This window comes from Protopterus annectens, chromosome 15.part0 (genome assembly GCF_019279795.1).
Source record: "Protopterus annectens isolate FY-2018-M chromosome 15.part0, PAN1.0, whole genome shotgun sequence".
Classification (NCBI taxonomy): domain Eukaryota; kingdom Metazoa; phylum Chordata; order Ceratodontiformes; family Protopteridae; genus Protopterus; species Protopterus annectens.
The window spans coordinates 65,066,417-65,087,259 of record NC_056749.1 but is presented as its reverse complement, the minus strand read 5'-3'; the positions used below and the strand labels follow the sequence as shown (position 1 = coordinate 65,087,259).

The 20,843-nt window shown below is 44.4% G+C and overlaps 1 protein-coding gene and 2 non-coding genes across 6 annotated transcripts in view; all 3 read left to right on the top strand.

Moving 5' to 3' along the window:
* The first annotated feature begins 5,670 nt into the window (after positions 1-5,670).
* DKC1 (dyskerin pseudouridine synthase 1) overlaps positions 5,671-20,843 on the top strand; it is an 83,748-nt gene continuing 68,575 nt past the window's right edge. For 2 of the 4 annotated variants that reach the window (XM_044057696.1, XM_044057699.1), the window contains exons 1-8: positions 7,085-7,238; positions 15,353-15,399; positions 15,570-15,656; positions 16,029-16,120; positions 17,694-17,878; positions 18,126-18,190; positions 18,652-18,778; positions 19,352-19,482. In XM_044057696.1, coding sequence (XP_043913631.1) covers positions 7,100-7,238; positions 15,353-15,399; positions 15,570-15,656; positions 16,029-16,120; positions 17,694-17,878; positions 18,126-18,190; positions 18,652-18,778; positions 19,352-19,482 — 873 coding nt within the window. In that variant the 5' untranslated portion in view covers positions 7,085-7,099. Of the gene's footprint in view, positions 5,806-6,125; positions 6,208-7,084; positions 7,239-15,352; positions 15,400-15,569; positions 15,657-16,028; positions 16,121-17,693; positions 17,879-18,125; positions 18,191-18,651; positions 18,779-19,351; positions 19,483-20,843 lie in introns of those variants that run through there. The other 2 variants (XM_044057698.1, XM_044057697.1) reach the window with 2 other exon arrangements.
* On the top strand, positions 18,888-18,963 carry LOC122790182. Its single transcript, XR_006362946.1, has one exon. It is a non-coding gene; the product is annotated as a small nucleolar RNA SNORD83 (small nucleolar RNA).
* LOC122790187 lies at positions 19,604-19,682 on the top strand. The gene has a single exon (XR_006362949.1). It is a non-coding gene; the product is annotated as a small nucleolar RNA SNORA36 family (small nucleolar RNA).

Here is a 20,843-nt window from a genome sequence, read left to right as displayed (position 1 = left end):
ATTCGTCGACAGGTGCATTGATGAAGGAAGATTTAAAGGGATCTGTGAAGTCACAAAACCGCATCCAAGCATTACGTCTCATGACAATGCCTGATGGGGCAGCTTGAGCTGCCCTCTCGGTGGTGTGAGATATCAAACACATCGAGGAGTTTGAGATGGATTCAAGGGTAGTTAGCTGCAAGGCGACAGTATCACACACCTCAATAGGCAGTACCCCCACCAAAGAGGAAAACATTTAAGAAATTAGGTCTCTTTGGAGGCGAGTAAAGTGTGCTAGATAGTTCAGTTACCAAATGGCAAGGTCGCTGAAGCAGAGGTCCGCTTCCCTACTCTGTCCATGGTCCAGGACACCCTGTTTGGAGGATGGACAGTGGAACTATCTTCTGCCAGTTCCCTCTTGGTGGCCGCCACCACAACCATGGAATCAACTGTCAACTGCTTGGACCAGTGGGGCTGGTCGTCAGGTGTAGATAAAATTTTGTCTGGCCTCCGGGGGACAGGTTCTATGTTGTCCGGGGCCTTCCAGGCACACTGCACAATGAGTTTAACAAGGTCATCTACCGGAGGGGTCACCGAGGAAGTAGATGGCTGGGCACGGAAGGCCTGCAAGAACACCGATTCCTCAGAAGAAGGGTTAGAGGAATTCCAGTTTCCCCGCTGCTTGGAGAATGTCTCTAAATGAGACGTCGTCTGGGGGAGACCATGGGGACCCTTCCCCCTCATCACAATCAGTGTCTTCGGTGATAGATTCCTCCAGGGAATCAAGGTGATTCCTCTTGCACCTTTTCTTCCGGGGTGGCTCCTCAGTGGGATCTTCTGAGGAGGACTCCAGAGAAGGGGCTCCATTCAAAGGGGTTTCTTGTGACCCCCGTGCCCGGGATCCTGAAATAGAGGGTTGGGAGAGGTGCATGCTGGGGGGGGGGGGTTCTGATACTGATGTCATTGGTGCTGACTGTGAGCCTTTGGAGTGAAGGACCCTTTCCATCACCTGATCAGCAGGCCCACCCCAGGAGGGATGAGAGCCCAAAGCCAGAAAGGACAACCTCTGAACCAGGGTCACACCCCGCCCTGAGGAGCCCACCTCCAGATGAGGAACTCCAAGAGGACTGGAAGCCGCTGGAGCCATGGACATAGACGGCACCAGCAAGAAAATAGGCACCGGGCTAGGTACCAAGGTGCAGACGGTCCAAGCACTTCTCTGAGAGAGCATCGGCTCCATCAGAGCTGATGCAGCAAGAGTGGTCGGTGCTGACAGAGGAAACACTGCTATCGGAGCCGAGACAATATGCACCGGAGTGGACATCGGTACCGAGATCTCCGGGATCTGGGTAGAGGCTGGAGGAGGATAAACAGGGGAAGATGTAGAAAAAGATTCTGAGCCAAGAAGGACAGAAAGTCTAACTGGAATGGGCAATCCCTTAGCTGCTAGAAACTGGTCCACAACACACACTAGATCTAATTCAGAAAAACTCCTAGTGGATCTAAAGAAGGCTGCTGAAGGAGAATCAGGTCCTTCTAGAAAGGGGCTAAACATCTGCCCCAAAAAAAGGTCGCCGATCGAGCTGAAGAAACTGTCGGCACTGTGGCTGGGAATGGTGCCGAAGCTAGTGCAGTCATCGGAGCCAATGTCAGATCCAAGGACGGCACCCAAGTCAGTGGTGCCGAGGTTGGAACCAAAATAGGGGTGAATATCATGGACAGCACCAAGGGAGAAGATACAGAGGCTGGTGCCAAAGAGGTCTGCGCCGAGGGTGCCGGCGAAGCACGGAGCCAACTCGGTTCTGTAACTGACGGAGATGCAGAAACCGAGTGACTCCGTTTTTCCTTATGTTTTTTGGTCTTTGGAGGGGGTAAGACCTCTGAGCCAGATACAGCCTCCGAAAAAAGATGTCTTGATTAAACCTTTTAAAATACGTTTATTTTTACGTTCTGCTAGGGTACGATTACTAAAACTAGCACAAATGTCACAGTCAGCTTTAACATGATCCACTCCCAAACAGTAGACACAATGAGCATGTGTATCTGAGTTAGGCATCTTATGCCCACACTTGTCACACTGTTTAAACCCCAACTTAGCTTTGTCTGACATATTAAGGCAACAAGAATATCCTATAGAAAAAACAAAATAAGGGAGAGAAAAAGGTGAGAGAATACCAACGATGGTATTTAAAAAATACTACAAGTGGTAAGGAAGCGCCTGTCAAAGGCAGGAGAGAGGGCCAGTACCAATAATGTTAGAAATTAAATTACCAAGGTAAAGGGTAGGGAATAGAATTAGGTTATAGGCAACAGTGAGAAAAAGCTAAATTGACTAAAAAATAAACAATTTTGAAAAGAAACTGTCTTAAAAATAACAATTTTCTACTTAGCTTTGAGAGAGATGGCTAGCATGTCTGACTAGGAACGTGACAAACGAGATCTGGAGTAACTAGGAGAGTGGCATTATGGGTAGGTCTTAGCTGAGAGGTTTTGGCCGGCGTGAGCTTAGAAACGGCTGTATCGGTTCCGAGGACGGAACCGCGGTCTTAATAGTAATTAATGAACAACGATTTACATCATATTATATTTTATGAAGCCATTTAGTAGCTAATTTCACCATTGCCTTTGGCTTTTGCATTACACCCCCCCCACTACTGTCATAGGCATTCTCATACCCTATCCCTCTTTCTGCAGAAACAAGCAAAAGTCAGATGTGTTCATCAGCAATCAATGTATGCATGATGTCACTGGCAAATTTGCATTGAATGCCAATCATGCATCATTTGCATAACACATCAGCGGCATTAAGATTGTCAATCGCTTTGCCCATACCCATTCTTGCACGAAACAGATGGTGAGCCAGTACAACACAGCATCGCTGATTTACCCATAGTTGGGTTTGTTTAGTCACACCAACCATGAGTAAATCATCAGTATACCACACCACGTCATCAGTTACTGTTGTAACATGGAATGCTTAATGAGGACCACTGGACCGCAGTAGTGTGTTTGCGTACTGCTTAGAATGATACGGCATTAATGTAGCTTGACACATGCTCCCTATTGTTGCAAGTAACTAAACCTTATCACAAATACTATTTTATAAAAAGGTCATGCCAGACAAAACCCCAACAAACAAGTTAAAAAAATCACTAGCCATGTTAAACAATCCTTCACTTGAAACGTTAAACATCTATACGGCCTTGATTTTTACTGTTCATCATAAATTGACTTTTTGGTAAAACACTGAAAATTAGTCAGTCAATATCAGGTGTTAGAACTTCCTAGGGTTTTGTTGAGGATCATTAACCTCCTAGATGCACAGTAGCAAGCTCCGCCCAAACCCAGCCTTCTAACCAGGATCACAGCAACGTCACTAAGCAGCCCTAAATAAGTATTCATTCTGTCTGTTTTGCAGATTAATATTCACAGCGTGCAAAAGCTGGAAATTCAGCTAAATAATTAAAGTTGTATAATGTCTATATAGTAATGATAAAAGCAAACTAAACAGCGGTTTTGTTGAGGAGCATTAACCCACACGCACCACTTGCAAAAACACATAGTTTGCTTGCACCAATGTCATTGACATTTAAAGCAACAGAAGTCTCAGTAATGGATCTCTGCCATTATACTCATGTATTTCCATTGCAGCCTGTAATGTAAAGCGACAAACATACAATTTGTGACCTTGAATTTTTCATAGTTAAATTTCAAGAAATGTAAGTAAATTCTGATCGTGGAAAGGAATCGTGATGGTTGGACTGGCAGACCTGCAGTTCACAGACAGAATTACACACTTGTCAGTCCATGATCATTGTGCCACAGAGGGACATGCAGAGTTGTGAGTATAAATTCTGTGTTTATTCATACCAGCAGAGCACTGCACTCCTCATTCACTACTTAGTGGGGGTGCAGTTACAAGATAAAGCACACAGCACTGTGAATTAGATGGGGGTTGCAATTACAAGGCAAAGCACACAGAATTTCAAATTATATGCACTATAGCTGGTCTGGCACAGGTAGCATCGAAAATATAGGACATACTGTAAACAGGAGCACAGTATGACAATCTGAGCAGCTAGGAGTACAACAGTGCTGATGCTGCCATACACATGGGGGCATGCTGAGACAGGAATGCACAGCATCACCGCCTGTGTGCCCAGTGGTATAAGGGCCCTGTTATTGCTGGGACTTTGACAGTATATACTGTAGGGGCCTAAAGAGGGAGTAATCTGTGCACCCTTGCTAGTGTGAGGAACTTACTGATATCATTACTTGGCTGTACAAGTGAGGAATGAAAGAGGAAAGACATTGCTTACTCATACATATGCATGTCTTTTATTTCTGGATTCATGTACTGCACTACACAATGCCAAGATGTGCATATTGTGGACATTAGGGTTAATTCTAACTTTAACCCCATCTGCATTTTGATGATTTTATCTGCATTTTGATGATTTCCTTCCAAGTGCCTTGCTACAGCATAGATCTCTATAATGCAGTCCACACGTCAGGGCAGCTATGTGGTTCCCACACTTTGCCAGCAATGTTTCGATTTTACAGGTGTAGTTCAGTAACTTGTTTGTTTTGCATTTTCTGTGTGTGTGTGCGTATACACGTATGTCAGGAGAATCCATCTTCCCATCAGTAAACTCCGTTTTTTCCATCACCCATCTCACTAAACCCAAATTATTGAAACATCTGTATTTTGTAGAAGCAACACAGTGAAACATGAAAAACAATTACTGAACCACCTTTTCCCCACAGAAAAGCCGCTGTGGCACACGGTAGCGTTGTTGCCTCACAGCAAAAGGTTCTCCTGTTCCATTCTTGGCTGGAGTGCCTTCTGTGTGGAGTCTGCATGATTGGGCATGCCTTCGTTGAAGGTTGGGCTAGCAAGCTGTAAGTCGGCACCAAAAAAAATCGACTGCCAGGAGTTCCACTGTGGCGACCCCTAACCGGGAAAAGCCCAAAAGACAAATGTTTCCTGCAGGGGGCAAGTCCCTCTCTGCCTATCACTGTTTATGCTAACTTCAGGATTGTACATCCAAGGGTCTGAATATACTACTGTTCTCTGCTAATAGCGTACGGGGAATGGGGATGTCACTAGTAATCTGCAGTCCGTGTCAATCAATTACCATATTGGTCACCAGGCTCTGCCTTGTCAGCCACGAAGACTATGCCCATTCCTGCGCGAAACTGGGGGTGGGGGTGTTAATGATCCTCAACAAAACCCACCCTAGTTCAGAAAACATGTACGGACTGCAAACCTGTTATTCTATTAAGTTCTACCGTCTGTGACTTTGTCTCCTGTTTTTGCCCTGTCTCCCAAGAAATGTTGGATTTTCAAATAAATTACTTTTCGAGTTTAATACTTGTTAGCGTTCATAAAATATACGTTAACGGACTTTTACTTTTTAACTGGATTTAAAAAAAAAGGAAGGGCGCACGTACTCCAAATCGATTTTTTTTTTTAATTTTGCAATAGCAACAATTCTGCCAAAAATATGAAGTCTTAGTTTCAAACGTGTACCGTTTATAAAGTCAATGACTTGCCAAACTACCACAGGCAACAAACTGGACGTACTACGAAATTTAAGAGCTAACGTGTACAACTCTAGAAACAGGGGAGATGATTCATACACCATGGCATAAGACCATTAACCAATAACCATTCCGTTATTCCATCCCCTTCGGCCTGCGTTTGATTACGTCACCAGCTGTGCTGCATCATGGGAAGGGGCGGTTAGTTCTAGTTGTCATGCGTGGCGCTCAACTACGGGACTTGTCTGGGTAGTTGGGAGAAGACCATGGCCGAGGCAGAAGGTAAGACTTTTGTTGTACTAGTATGAAGCCCAATACAATAATAATTGAAAACAAATGCCAAGTGCAAATCCTATGCTGTTAGTTACGAGTCTATAAACTGAAATTAGATTATAAAACATGCTGGACTGATTGCAGGGTTTTTGTTATTTAGTGATTTCAGTTTAGTTAAATATTCGATGCAGTAATTGAGATGTATAACATGCTGCAAGGCAAAGTTATTTGTAGCGAGGGTTGTACAAACGACAAGTACCTTGTGCTCCTATTCTCCGTACACTTCCTACCGGGGAGCGTTGCTTACAAGGTTCAAACCGCTGTACACTGGTTTGGAGTGCCTGATGTACACCTGGGCGGGTAAGCTTTGGAGACGTGAAGCTTCTACGACAACGGTTAACTTTAACTTTGGTAAGGGTTTGCAACACCCATGCACTCCTTCATAGAAGAAAATAGTGGCTATGTTTAATTTTTAATGGTTTGTCTGACTGTGCAGAAGTTAACGTTGGAGACACCATTTTCGTTGCCTGTCGGTAACAAACTTTGTGGTAGTGCACGGACGCAGCGCGGCTGTACCTCGATGCATGTCTAGCTAGCACGTGGTCCAACTTTATGGCGTCTCAGAAGAATATGGCGGTTCCGTGGCATGTTTCCACAAGTTCATGTGCTTAGAGGGGTAGAAACTGCCTTACAGTTCTTGCGGCCCGACGAACTTTACTTCTAATTTGGTGCTCTGCGTTAGCCATTCTAATGCAGGCCTGTACGGCCAGATGCACTGCTTCGTCGGGCCACGTGTTCCTACAACGAGCTCTTGGCCGAGCTAACAGGTTCCGCTAGTGCGGTGACCACGTGTCCATCCCTGACTTCCGGCTGCAGTGTGCGGCGGGCTTAAAAGCTCCCCGTCAAACTGGCCTGCAGTTGATCCTAAATGCTGCAACCACGAAGCCTCTTATTGGCCGGGTTCGAAGGACTCTATATCGGAGCAGCAAACTCTGCCCCAGTTGGTTGACGTGTTGCTGTTAGGTCCTAGGCGCAATTTCTACGCCTTTTCTATTAAAGAAACGGTAATTACACTTTATTTTAATTGCATTTTACTTTAGCAGGCGGCTTCTCCCCTGTACCCCCTTACTCCGGCTTACGACCCAGTGGTTTCCATTAACACCAGCAGGAGAGTAGTGTAGTGCTACATGACACCAACTAATCCTTCCTGGAAGGAAGGGTACATGGCGAGATTGAAGTGTATTCACACGCCAGTTCGCGCGTGAATGGGCGTGGCCTGTGACAATGAGGCGGCACGGAATCCATGCCAGCAACTAACTCCATCCTCGTAGAAATTTACTTTTTCAGTGGGGGGCAATCCTCCCTCCACTCCCTCTTGTGGGGGCGCCCCCCCCCCCCCCCCGCCGTGTGCAACGGTGCCGCTATTGCAAATTGTTTCAGCGGTTAGTAGCATCGTTTATAGAGACTGTTTTGTGGTGTGGACTCTTGTCTGACTGGAATGGGATGTACAACAGGCCCCTGGTAAAACATTTCTTTTTTGGTGGTGAATGTCTACAGTGAAACATTAGGTTGCTTTCCGCACAGATGTTGAGGCGGGGCTTGCACCTGGTGGTTAGTACACTTCAATATTACCGGGTATATTTTGAAATGTGCATATGTACATTATAGCTCTTGGCTTCATGCATACAATTAATGGCGATACTGTAGTGTCCTGGCTCACCAGGTGCGCAGTAGCAAGCGCCGCAAAACCCTGCCCCACCTGGGTAACGTCTTGCTGTACTTATTGAAGTGGCTTCCTCGGCATGAATATTAATTTTGGTGTGGAATCGCAATTATATTTAATGGATGCATTTCAACTCCATTTAAAGAGCCATTGAGTGCATGCTTAGCTGTTTCAGCATAACACATGTTAGAACACAACCACCAAATTGACAAACTACTACAAGTAATCTTAAACTGCTGTATTATATCAACTGTTCAAGAGATCCCAGTAAATATAAACAGTTGCTTTTGCAGGGCAAGCCCCTTGCATCCCCTTGTGGGGTGCTATGCTCCCACACACCCCTGCTATTTGAATATACCAACTTCCAAGAACAGACTACAAGGGGGTGCAGGGTGGCTTGCCCCATGCAAAAGCAAAGGGGAAAAAGTAATATTCACTGGGATTACTTGTATAGGATTACAAACTGGGTGCCATAATAGACTCTCCAGCAGACACAAGCATCCTCCAAAAGGGCCTCATAGAAACAGACAACTGGTGACAATGTCCCTTTTGGGATGTACCTTACCAGACACCTGCAGCAACTGGAAACACCCCCAAAAGTACCTGTCACCAAGGGGATCAAAGGGCTCAAACAGATGCCATATGCTACCCGGTTAAAGAAGCTCCAGATCTACTCGGTGGCATACCGCCTGCTCAGAGGCGATCTGAGCCTGACGTATAAAGCCATGTCCAACCCGGAATTAATGGACATGATGCACATCAGAAAATCCAAATCCCATCGAGCTACGCGCTCGAGAGACTTGAACCTCGGCACGGAAATAAATAGGGCATGCTGGAGGGACAGATTCATAACTCAGAGGCTCCCTTCACTCTGAAATAAAATCCCAGTCTAGGTTAGGCACAGTCTCTCTTCCTCTCCAAGAGGAATCTTGATGAGTGGGTGGGAGATCATAGGTTTACCCCGGGTATCACTGCTGTGTCACTGTTAGACAGAGGCACAATATTATACTAACCTCGAAAAAGGGCATCGCAAAATTAATTTAAAATGGGTGGCGAAAGCCAAACACACTCTGGCTAGGCTTATAAATGCCCTAGGGCATATAGCCTAGTATGAACCTCGGCACGGAAATAAATAGGGCATGCTGGAGGGACAGATTCATAAAGAGGCTCCCTTCACTCTGAAATAAAATCCCAGTCTAGGTTAGGCACAGTCTCTCTTCCTCTCCAAGAGGAATCTTGATGAGTGGGCATTCCTCTGAGCAGGCGGTATGCCACAGAGTAGATCTGGAGCTTCTTTAACCGGGCAGCATATGGCATCTGTTTGAGCCCTTTGATCCCCTTGGTGACAGGTACTTTTGGGGTCTACAAGTTGACAGTAGCCTTTCGTTTGACACTCGTGTTGCTAAAGTAGTTAGGAAAACCTTCTATATCGCCCACCTGATCATGAAGGGATTCACATCTAGATCAAGGGAGGTAATCGTCCCCTTGTACTCATCACTCATTAGACCTATGATTGAGTACAATGCCCCGTTCGGAATGTATCTGACCAGACTCATGATGCAGCTTGAAAGGCCCCAAAAGTTCCTCACCAAAAGGATAAAGGGTCTCAAAAATATGTCTTATGCTGCCCGACTGAAAGAACTCCAGCTCTATTCAGTCTCATACCACTTGCTCAGAGGTGACCTGTGCCTGACATATAAGGCCATGTCAAACCCAGATTTGATGAATATGCTTCACCTCAAAAAATCTAGATCCCTCAGAGCCACAAGGGCGGGAGACTTAAACCTTGACACTGTTATAAATAGAACGTGCTGGAGGGACAGATTCATCACCCAGAGACTCCCTATGCTGTGGAACAAAATCCCGGTACATGTGAGGCAGAGCACCTCGCTGGCCTTGTTCAAGAGGAATCTTGACCAATGGATGGGAGATCGCAGATATACCCCAGGGATTACTTCAGTGTCACTGCTTGACAGAGGCACAGAAAAATGATAGGCATAGTTTTTTATTCAAACTAAAGGGGTGGCGAAAGCCACATAACTATGGGCTAGGCTTATAAATGCCTTTGGGCAGATAGCCTAGTATGAACCTATGAACCTATTAGTTGTAGTACTTTATATTAAGCAAAAACAAAAGAAGGTCCTTGCTATCACAGGAATGTGTTGTACTGAGCTCATCTACATTCATTATATGCATGTCATCTGAGGGTAATGTATGGCATGCCAATCATGCCTCTCTTCCTTACCACTTCCTAGGTCTTAGGCTTGTCAATCACCCTGACCACGGCACTCATGTGCAAAACTGCAGGTGAGCCAGTACACTACAGTATTGCCCAATTAATATAGATGAGTAGCTGAGTTAAGCAGCTGTTATTACTGAACGTTCTGATCAACTTGTTTTAATAACCTGTTAGCAAAACGGCTGTATGGAAAGAGGCACTGAGTTACACTGGTTTCCCAGTTGAAACTATACATGCATCGAGAGTTAAGGCTATCCTTATACCTATAACACTAATGGCGTAATTGAGTACCTGTGAAGGTGGGCTGTGCAGTGGTAGGCGTGGCCAGTTCGACATTGTGTGGCTGGGATGTATGTGACACTTCTGGTGCAGTCATGCACACAGTTGTCTGACGCACGTGGAGACTTGTGCCATCTCCTAACTCTGCAGGTTGTTTGTATCTTTGGAAACTGCAATAACTTGCTTCAGCCAGTTGCAGAGACTGGATATCAGCGGGTTGGGGGCACTGCTGTTTCACTTGTTGGAAGTTTGGTGGTCCTCTGTGTGTGCATATGCTGAGTTGGGATCCCATACTGGCTGTACTCACCTGTTTTCCACACTTGCCGTTACTATGTTAGGACTATTTTTGCTACGTTGTGACTATTTGTTAAAAATTCATACATATAACTGGATGTTGGGCAGACCTTACCACACACATCAGTAGCACTAGAATACAGTTATGTCTGTTTAGGGTTGGGGCCTTGGGTACCATTTTTGGGAGGTAGTGCTGAAACCCCCCCCCCCCCTGCAGTGGTTCTTTGGGTGTAGACAAATACTGTCTGTGCAAATGAGTTGTACGCAATTGTCAAACTTGTCAAAACTTTTATGCTTGAGCAATAAAATCCCAGTCCAGGTTAGGCAGAGTCCCTCATTTCCTCTCTTCAAGAGGAATCTTGATGAGTGGATGGGAGATCGTAGGTTTACGGTATCACTTCTGTGTCACTGTTAAGAGGCACAGTATACTAACCTGTAAAAAGGGCATAGCAAAATTAATTTAAAATGGGTGGCGAAAGCCAAACATACTCTGGCTAGGCTTATAAATTCCCTAGGGCAGATAGCCTAGTATGAGCCTAATATACTCTGGCTAGGCTTATAAATGCCCTAAGGCAGATAGTCTAGTATGAACCTAATATATTTGGCAGAGACATTAAACTATTTACATCATTAGTATGTACATTGTTACATTATAGAGCTGCTGTTGCAAAATTACCTGTGACCAATTTATCAAGATGGGACCGTGAAATTTTATATAATACCATGTGAATTCTGTATGTGTCATGCAGAGATATTCCTCTTGTAAGTTTAGTGTAATAACACTAGGCTAAAAATAGAAGGCCTTGTTGTAGCTTCCCTAGTTATCCACTTCCATGACCTTCTCCAGGTCACCCACCTCTGATGGGCAGTTCATGTGAATTCTGGGCCTCATGGTAGCCACAGTCCCTATGCTACCACTAGCTAGGCTGCATTTTTTTATATATATATATGTGTATGTGTATAAATATATATATATATGGACTGCGGTCCATCTAGCTCTGCAGGCCTTTTCTCACTTAATGCAATCAAGACCCTTCCAAATCTACTGTGATGAGGTACATCAACAACCTTGGGGGGGGGGCAGGGTCTTCTGTTCTGCGGGCTAGCAAAGCAGGCATCGGGTTTAGTCTCTCAGCACAATCACTAGACGGATGTCCTCAGCAGATTCTTCTGCATCACAAGTAAATGTTGCACAGAGATCTGTTGGATACTGTCCATCAGTGGGGCACACCTCATAGATCTGTTTGCCCCCCCCCCCAGAGCAGACAGTGGACTCTTCTGCTCCAGGGATTTCCCCAACTAACCCGAAGAGTGGATGTCTTGCTGGTGACCCTCTGTTGGCCAGGGCAGTGTTGTGCTGTCGCCACCCCCCCCCCCCCTTCGGTCACTTGCTAAGGGTAGTAACCATACATTGCCTCACAAAGTGGCCCTGCTCACACAACAGAAGGGATCTCTCACCCACATTTGGAGATGCAGTGTTTAACCCTCTGGGGGATAAACTCTCTACTCCCTCCAGACACTGGTACGCAGAGGATGTGCTATTCCTCTTGCATGAGACTAGGAAACCCAATACGAGGAGTTCCTATATTTACAAAATGCAAAAGGTTTGCCAAATGTCTCCAAAGGCAAAAAGAACTCCTTACAAGCAGATGTTGCTCCAGTCATAGTTTGTATGAGCTCATAGGTAGGTACTAGTCTGTCTACCAGAGGGCATTGTAAGCCTAGCCAGCATGTCTGCTTTTGCCACCCCATTGATTAACTGAGCCTATGTTAAGCAGAGCCAATGAAGTGACAATGAAGTGACCCCATGGGTGTCTTTTCTGTTACCCATCCACTCGTCATGGTTTCTCTTGAAGAGTGTTAGTGAGGGGCTCTGCCTAATGTAGTTAGGAATTTTGTAACAAAGCGTGGGGGGTCTGACAGGAATCTATTCCTCCAGCATGTTCTACTTATTGTTGTGGCGAGGTGTAGCGCACTGGAGCGCATGGCTCGCAGTGACTTGGATTTCTTTAGATGGTGCATATCCATAAAATCTGAGTTGGGACATGGCTTTGAAAAGTCAGGTAGAGATCACTTCTGAGTAAACTATATGTCATTGAGTACAGCCAGAGTCTTTTCAGTGTGCATAGGACATATGTTTGAGGCTAGTACTCTTTGTGGTCTTTCCAGCTGTTGGAAGTGTCTTGTGAGGTACATCCCAAATGGGGCATTGTACTCTAGTCTGAGTGATGAGTAGAGGGGCACTATAACCTCTCTAGTTCTAGACGCAACCCCTTTAGTAATTAGTTAGGAAATCCTTCTGTGGCCGAACTACTTTGGCAGTATGATTGTCAAAGGAGGGATTCCTGGGTCCCCAGACCTCTTATTACCTCTTCTGTATTGGGCTGCCACCTATGTGGTAATTTGTGGGTGTTTTCCCCAAATGTGATGCCTATGCATTTTTTGGCATTTAACTTGAGGGCCATGACTTTTGACACCAGATGTTCGTCTCAGTAAGACCTCTTTGGATGATGTCCGTGTCGGCCAGAGAGTAAATTATGGCTCCCAGTTTGCAGTCATCTGCAAACTTGGTTAGCCATAGTCATTCTGTTTGCCTGTACCTCTGAGAAGTATATGTTGAATAGTAGGGCTCGAGCCTTGCAGGACACCACTTGTGGCTGGAGCCTGCTGTTCTTACTGCATGAGTTCTGTCTGTAAGCCAGTTGGCAACCCGTCTTGTGACGTAGGGGTTTATGTTCAGGCTGGTGAGTTTTTCTATAATACCAGAGTGAGGAATGGTGAATGCCTTAGTGGGGTCAAGGTAGGCTGTGTGAACCACCTTTCCCTCGTCTATGGCCTTGGTGACTGTCAACTAGGTTTAGTAGGCATGATCTGCCCTTAAAGCCGAACTGGGTCAGGTGAAGTGTTTGGAGGTTCCCAGTGTCTGTAGTTTTTGAAAACGCTTAACCATAATAGCATCTCTTGTACTGATAGAACACCATCTGTGAAACCTTTCTCCCTAGGCCTCTCCTGAAAACAGGCCACCTGTGGCTCAGTCAAGAGACTCGGTCAGCAAATGGAAATGAAATACATCTACACATGTTGAGGTGCAGCCCATCACTGCCTCGTTGTACTCCTTTAGGTCGATACATGGATTCACAGTAGCTGCCTCTTTAAATATGCTTGTCTGTACTCTTGAAACAGTACTCTTGAAACAGTTGAGTGCCAAGACTACACCATCTCACACATGCTTAATTGTTCTGTCTCCATGGTTATATGCTGGTAGAGACGCACAATGGAGATTTAGTTGTGTGGGGCATTACCTTTTATGCTAGCGTAACATTCTTGTCCAGTATATTCTTCCAGCATGTACACTATGCAAACGGGAGATAAGTGAAGCAGAACTGTTCTCGAAGTCATTTGCTACTATATGAACACATTCAGAGTTTTGGTTTTGCAGCTCACAGCCTGGTATAATGTGTTCTGTAAACCTTGGCTCAAGATTGTCACTGCTCCCAACACCATGTGTAAAAGGGGTTGAGAATGGATGGGTAATGTCTTCTGAGATTTGTATAGCTCTTAACTGCCATATAGTAATCCATTAACCATACTTTGACCAATACTTGCCATTGGTGAACAGGGAGTACACTCGCATACTACTTGCATAAAACATTCAACACATTGTGCTTAAATCCTTCATTGGTCCGTATGAAAGCCATACTCCTAAAACCAGCTCAGAACGTTGTTCCATTGCATCATTGTTACCATGTTTGCATCTTGGTTGCATGTTTAACGAAAACCAGCTATATATTTAACAAAAAAAGAAGACCTCAGATGGATTAAATGGCTGCAGCCGTGTGTTTATTGCCAATTACTGCAAGTATTCTTGTCTAACAAGCCAATTATTGTGTTTGAGGCAGAAATGCCAAGAAAGCCACTTTTCTTTCATAGCATTTCCTTAAAACTACAGGACAAAACACTGCTTGATGTCCTATTCCCATGCTGCAGTATTATTGGAGTGGGATTCTCTGCCTCAGGCGACCCGAAGCTTGAGCCTGGTTGCTGTTGGTGCATGGGATGTCGCATGCAGGGCTGTAAACCAGGGGGTCTTAAATGTGACATCTGCACGCATAACTTCAGAACTGTTCTGCCACAGTCTTATCGTCAGATTGCATCACTCCTCTACTTATCAAGATGTCTAAAGCCAAGTACCCCGTTAGGGAACCTTTCAATTATAGCTTAAACTTGGGCTAAAAGGGAACAAGCAAACTATGCCCACTAAGAGGGGTAAATGCCGATGCGGACATCAATTTCTGTACAAGGATGCCCCTGACTGCTGTTTAGCTGGGAGCAGCCTCAGACGTTGCCAGTTCGATTCTGAGTCTTCTGTATGGCGACATGCATGAATGGGCGTTCCTTCGTTGAAGGTTGTGTGTTGGGCCCGGCAAGCCAGCATGTAAAAATCTACTGCCAATCATTAGCAGGCTGGAGTTCCGCTGCGGCGACCCCTAACCAGCAAAAGCCGAAAGACCCAAACAAAGTACAACCTTTATTCAGACCTGAACTAAAATCTGATCACCCCCATAGTTAATGCACACACTAGGAAAGCCAAAGGGCAGTTGATCAGACAAACTTTCTGTCGTTCCCCAGAACAGCCCAGCTGACCTCATCTCTCCTACCTATCCTGGCCCCGTCTGTTCCCCACCTCCCCCTCACTGAATCCTGACTTCGATTTGACCTGGTTTGCCAGCCATTGTTCTGTACTTAATTTGTATTGGCATAGGGAGGCACGTAGATGGCTGTGATGCTGGTAATGCATGTTGAACCCTTTTTCTGTAAGTAAAAGGGTCTACGTTATGAGCTCTCTAGTTTCAGATTAGGGAAACTTGCTGCTCTGAGGACACCGGCTGTTGATATATGCATGTTATGTCTTTAATTGTTTAGAGCACTTTAGCAGGTTGTTGGACATTTGCAAGTAGTTCCTGTAATTTAAGTGTACATTTGTGGAAAATGCAGCTAACCCTTTTTATTTTACCCCCTAGTATCTGTTAAAAAGCACAAAAAGAAGAAAGACAGGAAAGATGTTGCGGTGAGTCTCTTTCTCTCCCCCTTGCCTTGGAATGGTAATTTCTAAAATGTTCCTTTTAAGGAAGTTAATGCAGCTAATTTTCTAAGGCTGCAGACTTATTTTGATTACATGCTTTGTGAAGTGTAATTTGTGTTCTTACACTTTTTTTTTTCCTCCCCCCCCCCCCCCAGGAACTTCAGCATACAGAAGAGTTTCTTATCAAACCAGAGTCTAAAGCTGCTAAACTGGATACATCACAGTGGCCCCTTTTACTGAAGGTACACAGATCTTTGATTTGTAAGAAATCTGCTTTTGTTTGAGTGTATTGGTGGTATCCATACTGATTGTCCACAGACTTTTTTGTGCATATGTTGTAATTAGTTTGATTACAAATTGGGAGAACAGGTTTGTAAAATGACTTGTCTTTGGGTTTACACTGATCTACATTTTAGCTTGCAAATTAAGGGATGATCAGTCCTGTACTATGTTGTACTTTGTTTATGGATCTCGGGCTGCTAGTGTCAATTTAGCCAAGCTGCAAAGACTTTTTTGTGCAGTTGTGTCCAAGTGGACCATAGTTCTTTAGAAAATGTCACGTAACCACCTTTTTATTCTTGCCTGAGTACTGATATGCATTTTTCCCTCCACAGAATTTTGACAAGCTTAATGTAAGAACGGCTCACTACACTCCCCTCCCAAATGGCTGCAACCCTCTAAAAAGGGACCTAGTGGAGTACATCAGGTATGCTTTTTGAAGGAGCTGCTGAGGTACAATGCAGAAAATTTGGTGTTTATTTGCATTTCAGAGTCCTGACTAGGGGGCTTTTTCCTACACCTCCTGTCGGAATGATTTCTACCCAAACCTTTACATTGTTTTTTGGAAGATGCAGGGCTCATTATGGGGGAGTGCTGTGTTGGCTAAGAGGTTTGGGAGAAGTACTAGTCTGAATTCTTTGCCCAACTACAGCTAAAAGCTGTAAACTTTTATTCCGCTGTTCTGAATACAGAACAGTTAAAATCTTTAAGGCTGTGTATTTGGTTAGTATAGAGTAGTTATGTAGTGGTATATATGTAAAGGTGAACTGCTACCCTGGATGCATTGTAAAAATACCTAAAGAAGGCTGGTAGTGGGGGCTATATTTAACAAATCAACATGGTTTTATTTGGTTTGATTTAAGTTTTGGATTTCACAAATAATGCCATATTTTAGAAGGTTTGTTTGCAAATAGTTTGGGACAGGGGTAAGTGCGCATTCGTTAGGAAAGCTAACTGAGGTGCTTCACACAGCTTCTTTTTATCATATGCAGATTCTCTGCTTTGGGTCTCAAAACATGCTTCCTCGTGCAAGATCAACATGATCTGCAGCAGATGTCATAACCTGAGCTGCAAGGGTAGTGTGTTTTAATCTGGCGTTGAAATCTGTGGTATTTAACCACATCTGGCAGTTGGCTTGGATGAGTAACAAGCTGTTTTCCTATGATTCAGATGCAGAATGTTACCTCAATGTGCAACTCTGAGCAAGTCACTTAACTAATGCCTCTCCTGGGCAGTGTCTGAAGGTCTATGGAGATCGGTGCTAAATCTGATTAGGTATTCTGATTGGGTAGGGGGTAGGTGTCCATAGACTGTTATGGACATTTAAGTGAGGAGTAAAGTTCGGATTTTTGCCTATAGATGTTTGGCTTGTGCAAGACTGAAGATTGAATAGATTTATTTTGGGATTGCTGAGTTTGTCCTTTTATTTGCCAAGTTCGCCACCAACTTGTCAGCTTTTGGATGTTTCCAAAAGTGTCTGGGGTGGGGATTTTCTTCCAGTACTCTGAAAAGGAGCTACCAAGTTCAGACACTGCCTGACAAGTGCAAATTTGAAGGTGGAGTACAGCATACACATTAATATGTATGGATAGCTTTTGTGTGTGGATTAAGCACTGGTGTTTGGGGGTGTTTCACAAGGATCTGACTTGTAGAACAGGGGCACTTTTCCTCTGTGTGGAATGCTAAATGTAAAGTATTGGAGGCCTGCATGGTTAGACTTAAGGCCCTAGTGGTTGGCATGTAGTACACATGGGTGGTAATCGCTCCTTCATTGTGTGCGCTTCCCACACTTTGGGTTCTGTTAGCCAGCCTGCTGTCCAGTGAGTAATCTGAATCTTTGATAATCATTTGGGTCTAGGAAGATTGAAGGCCAGCATAGTTATGTGGGAATTTGGGGTAACTGAGCAAGATAAGGGGTGATGGGGGGGGGGGGGGTAGTGAATCCGTACTGAAGAATAAGATTCTGTGTGCACATTTTTAATGTAGTCATTTTTGTTTAGGTCGGGGTTCATTAATCTGGACAAACCTGCAAACCCCTCTTCTCATGAGGTAGTAGCATGGATTCGTAGGATTCTACGTGTAGAGAAGACTGGCCATAGTGGCACCCTGGACCCCAAGGTTACAGGCTGCTTAATAGTGTGTATAGATCGGGCAACTCGACTGGTGAAGTCACAGCAGAGTGCAGGTAAGTGGTACTTCATATCACCTGTGTGGTGCAATGTATTTTGTAAGGTATGATGTTTTGCGGCTAGAATTGTTGTGATGGACTTGAATGAAAGTGGTGGGTGTATTTTTTTTGCCTAGAGTTGTTGCTCTTCAGATAACTGTTTTCATGCCCTTTTGTGAGCACAGCATCTCATTGCTTTGTATCACTGGTGGGTATAGACTATGTAGGTGGCCTTTCCTGACTACTCTTTTGCTATCGCTTGCAGGCAAAGAGTACGTTGGAATCGTTCGGCTGCACAGTGCAATTGAAAATGAGCTACATCTTAGTAGGGTAAGTCATTTAGTGCTCCTGCTTCTAAATGTTTGATTTTGGCCATGTTGTGGTACCTTGTATGCAGAGTGACATTTTGTGGTACCTTGTATGCAAAAGTGATGAACAAGTTTATCCATTCTCTTAGCTCTGCTTTCGCCTGCTCTGCAGCACCTGGGTGTCCAGTTTTTGGCTCCCCTGTGTCATGCAGCTGCAGAGTGCTGATTGGTTACCTCAGTGTTCTACTGTTTAACTGTCAGTGCCCTGCTGGTCTGTTTGTTTTGAGTAGGTAGACATGGCAGGGTGGAGTCTCTTCACCTGAGCAAAGATGACAAAAAGTAATCTGATTGCATACTATGGCTGCCATTTGTTTTATATGAAGATCTTGGGAGGGTGAGTGGTTAGACTGGTAACCCATTAATGCTGTTTTTTGTAGCAGCTCATAAGGAAAGCTGTATATCCTATATATTCTTTTGTTTCAGGCTTTGGAAACTCTGACAGGGGCTTTGTTCCAACGCCCCCCACTCATCGCTGCTGTGAAAAGACAACTGCGAGTACGAACTATATATGACAGTAAACTTGTTGAATATGATCCTGAGCGTAGACTTGGTAAGTTTACTCTTGTAAACAATGGTTGCAAAACTTTCATTTTAAGTTATAAATTGCTGGAATGTTTCCAGGAGCTTATTCATTGCCAGTGTACTGCCCCTCCTGCCCTGCCAAAGGATGAAGTCTGGATTGCATTAGCACATTGTGCAGAGATGACTCCTATCTATCACCCATTACTGATGGCAGCTGGAGGAAAGGCCTTGGTGCTTAAGGTTTATGTAGTGTCTGCTTTTGTGATTGTATCTGTGTTGTGCTTGTGGTGATCGCAGGCACCGACTTGTATTTGTGTGCTACCAGTATTCAATGTCTAGACGGCACAAGTCTCCTGTAGCTTCTGGGGCATATTGTTGCAGAAAGTCTTGACTGCTTCAGTTGTGAATTAAATGAACACATTTATTTGTAGTTTAGTCTTGTGGTTGTGGACTTCTATTGTGAATTAAATGAACACATTCATTTGTAGTTTAGTCTTGTGGTTGTGTATGGCAGGAACTGATGTTTAGGTCAGATGGTAAAATTTAAGTGGTAACAGTTAAAACCGTTCAGCTTGCTAATGCTTGGTTACCTCTGCTCCAGGTATATTTTGGGTGAGTTGTGAGGCGGGCACGTACATCAGGACATTATGCGTTCACATTGGCCTACTGCTTGGGGTTGGTGGACAGATGCAAGAGCTTCGCAGAGTTCGTTCAGGGGTGTTGGGTGAGAAGGTAAGTAAATGGTCCTTGATGCAAAGTTGGCTTTAATTTTGTTCTTTACCCTGTGGGATGCTCTAATTTGGAAAAGGTACATATTCAAAACAAAACTGGAGCCAGTAATGGTGTTGACTCTTTCCAAAGTGTTGAGTACAACTCTGGGTATCTTCCCTGTGTTGTTAATTGAACTTTGGGACATTAATTTTGCTATGCATTTAGTAACGCAGGCTCTCCAGCCTGCCACTCTTGCTTGTAGCCAACAGTTAAAGCTTGCAGATATTTACTTGCTGACTTTGCAGGTAGGTATGCCCTGGTACACCTTTTTTAAGTACAGTGAATTTACACAGTTGACAAATTTACAAGCATCAGCTATCAGCATTGTGTACTGTAGTTTTGACCTTGGTCATTTTGTTCTTTCATTCGCATTGCCTGCCTAGCTTTGATTTATCTGTAGAAGCAATAATTCTTGCATGCTTTGCATCAGACCTCGCTGTGCATGCTTGGTAGTTCACATGGTTATAAAAACGGATGCTGTATTTGTGGAAAGTCCACTTTTGCATGGCACCAAATATCTTATTGCCTTGTATTTTGAGACGTGCTTTGATCAAATTCTTTCAATTGTAGTACAGTGCTGCCCTGAGGTGTGTCCATCTTGTTTGTGGCTCTCCTCGGTAAGTGGTATAGACTTCAGTTTGAAGCCGTAATGTTTTTCTGTAGAAAAGATTAGGCGGTAGTAAAACATGTGCAAGCTGTTACTGTGAGTTACCTTTTTATGGGATAACTTCCCTAAATTGTGTTGCTGGTATTCTTCGTGTTTCACTGTTGCAGTCATTACATTTGGGTAATCCTGCTGGCAGGTTGCCCTCAGCCAGCCTGAATTCCAGAGTCTTGGGTCCTGCGTCGGTTGCGGTCTCCTCTTCCCTGACGTCAGGGGTATAAGAGAAGTAGCTGATGCCATTTTCTTCAGTCTTCCTTGCCGTGCGGTGCCAGATGCAGTGCCAGATGCAGAAGCAGTTCCAAGTGCCGGTCGGCCAACTCCTGAGATTTTCATATTTGAGTTTCAGATCTGAAGGCTTCAATAAATTTTTTGCTCCAGACCAATGTCAGAAAAAGTTAACTATTTCTTGTGGGAAGCAAATACCTCCATAAGGATTTTCGTTCTTACTGTTTCTTGCCTAGGCCCCCTGATCACAACATTTTTGGCTGTCTGGTTTGTGCTAGATCTAAGTGTCAGTATGATTTTGCTTTAAAAAAATTTGGACGCCGGTTTAATTACCCTGAAATGTTGTCTGATAGCCATCAGACTACCGGAGTTTACAAAAAACGCAAAGAAAGGGATAGAGAAAAGGCCCAAAACAGACTAAGCTTCTTCTAAG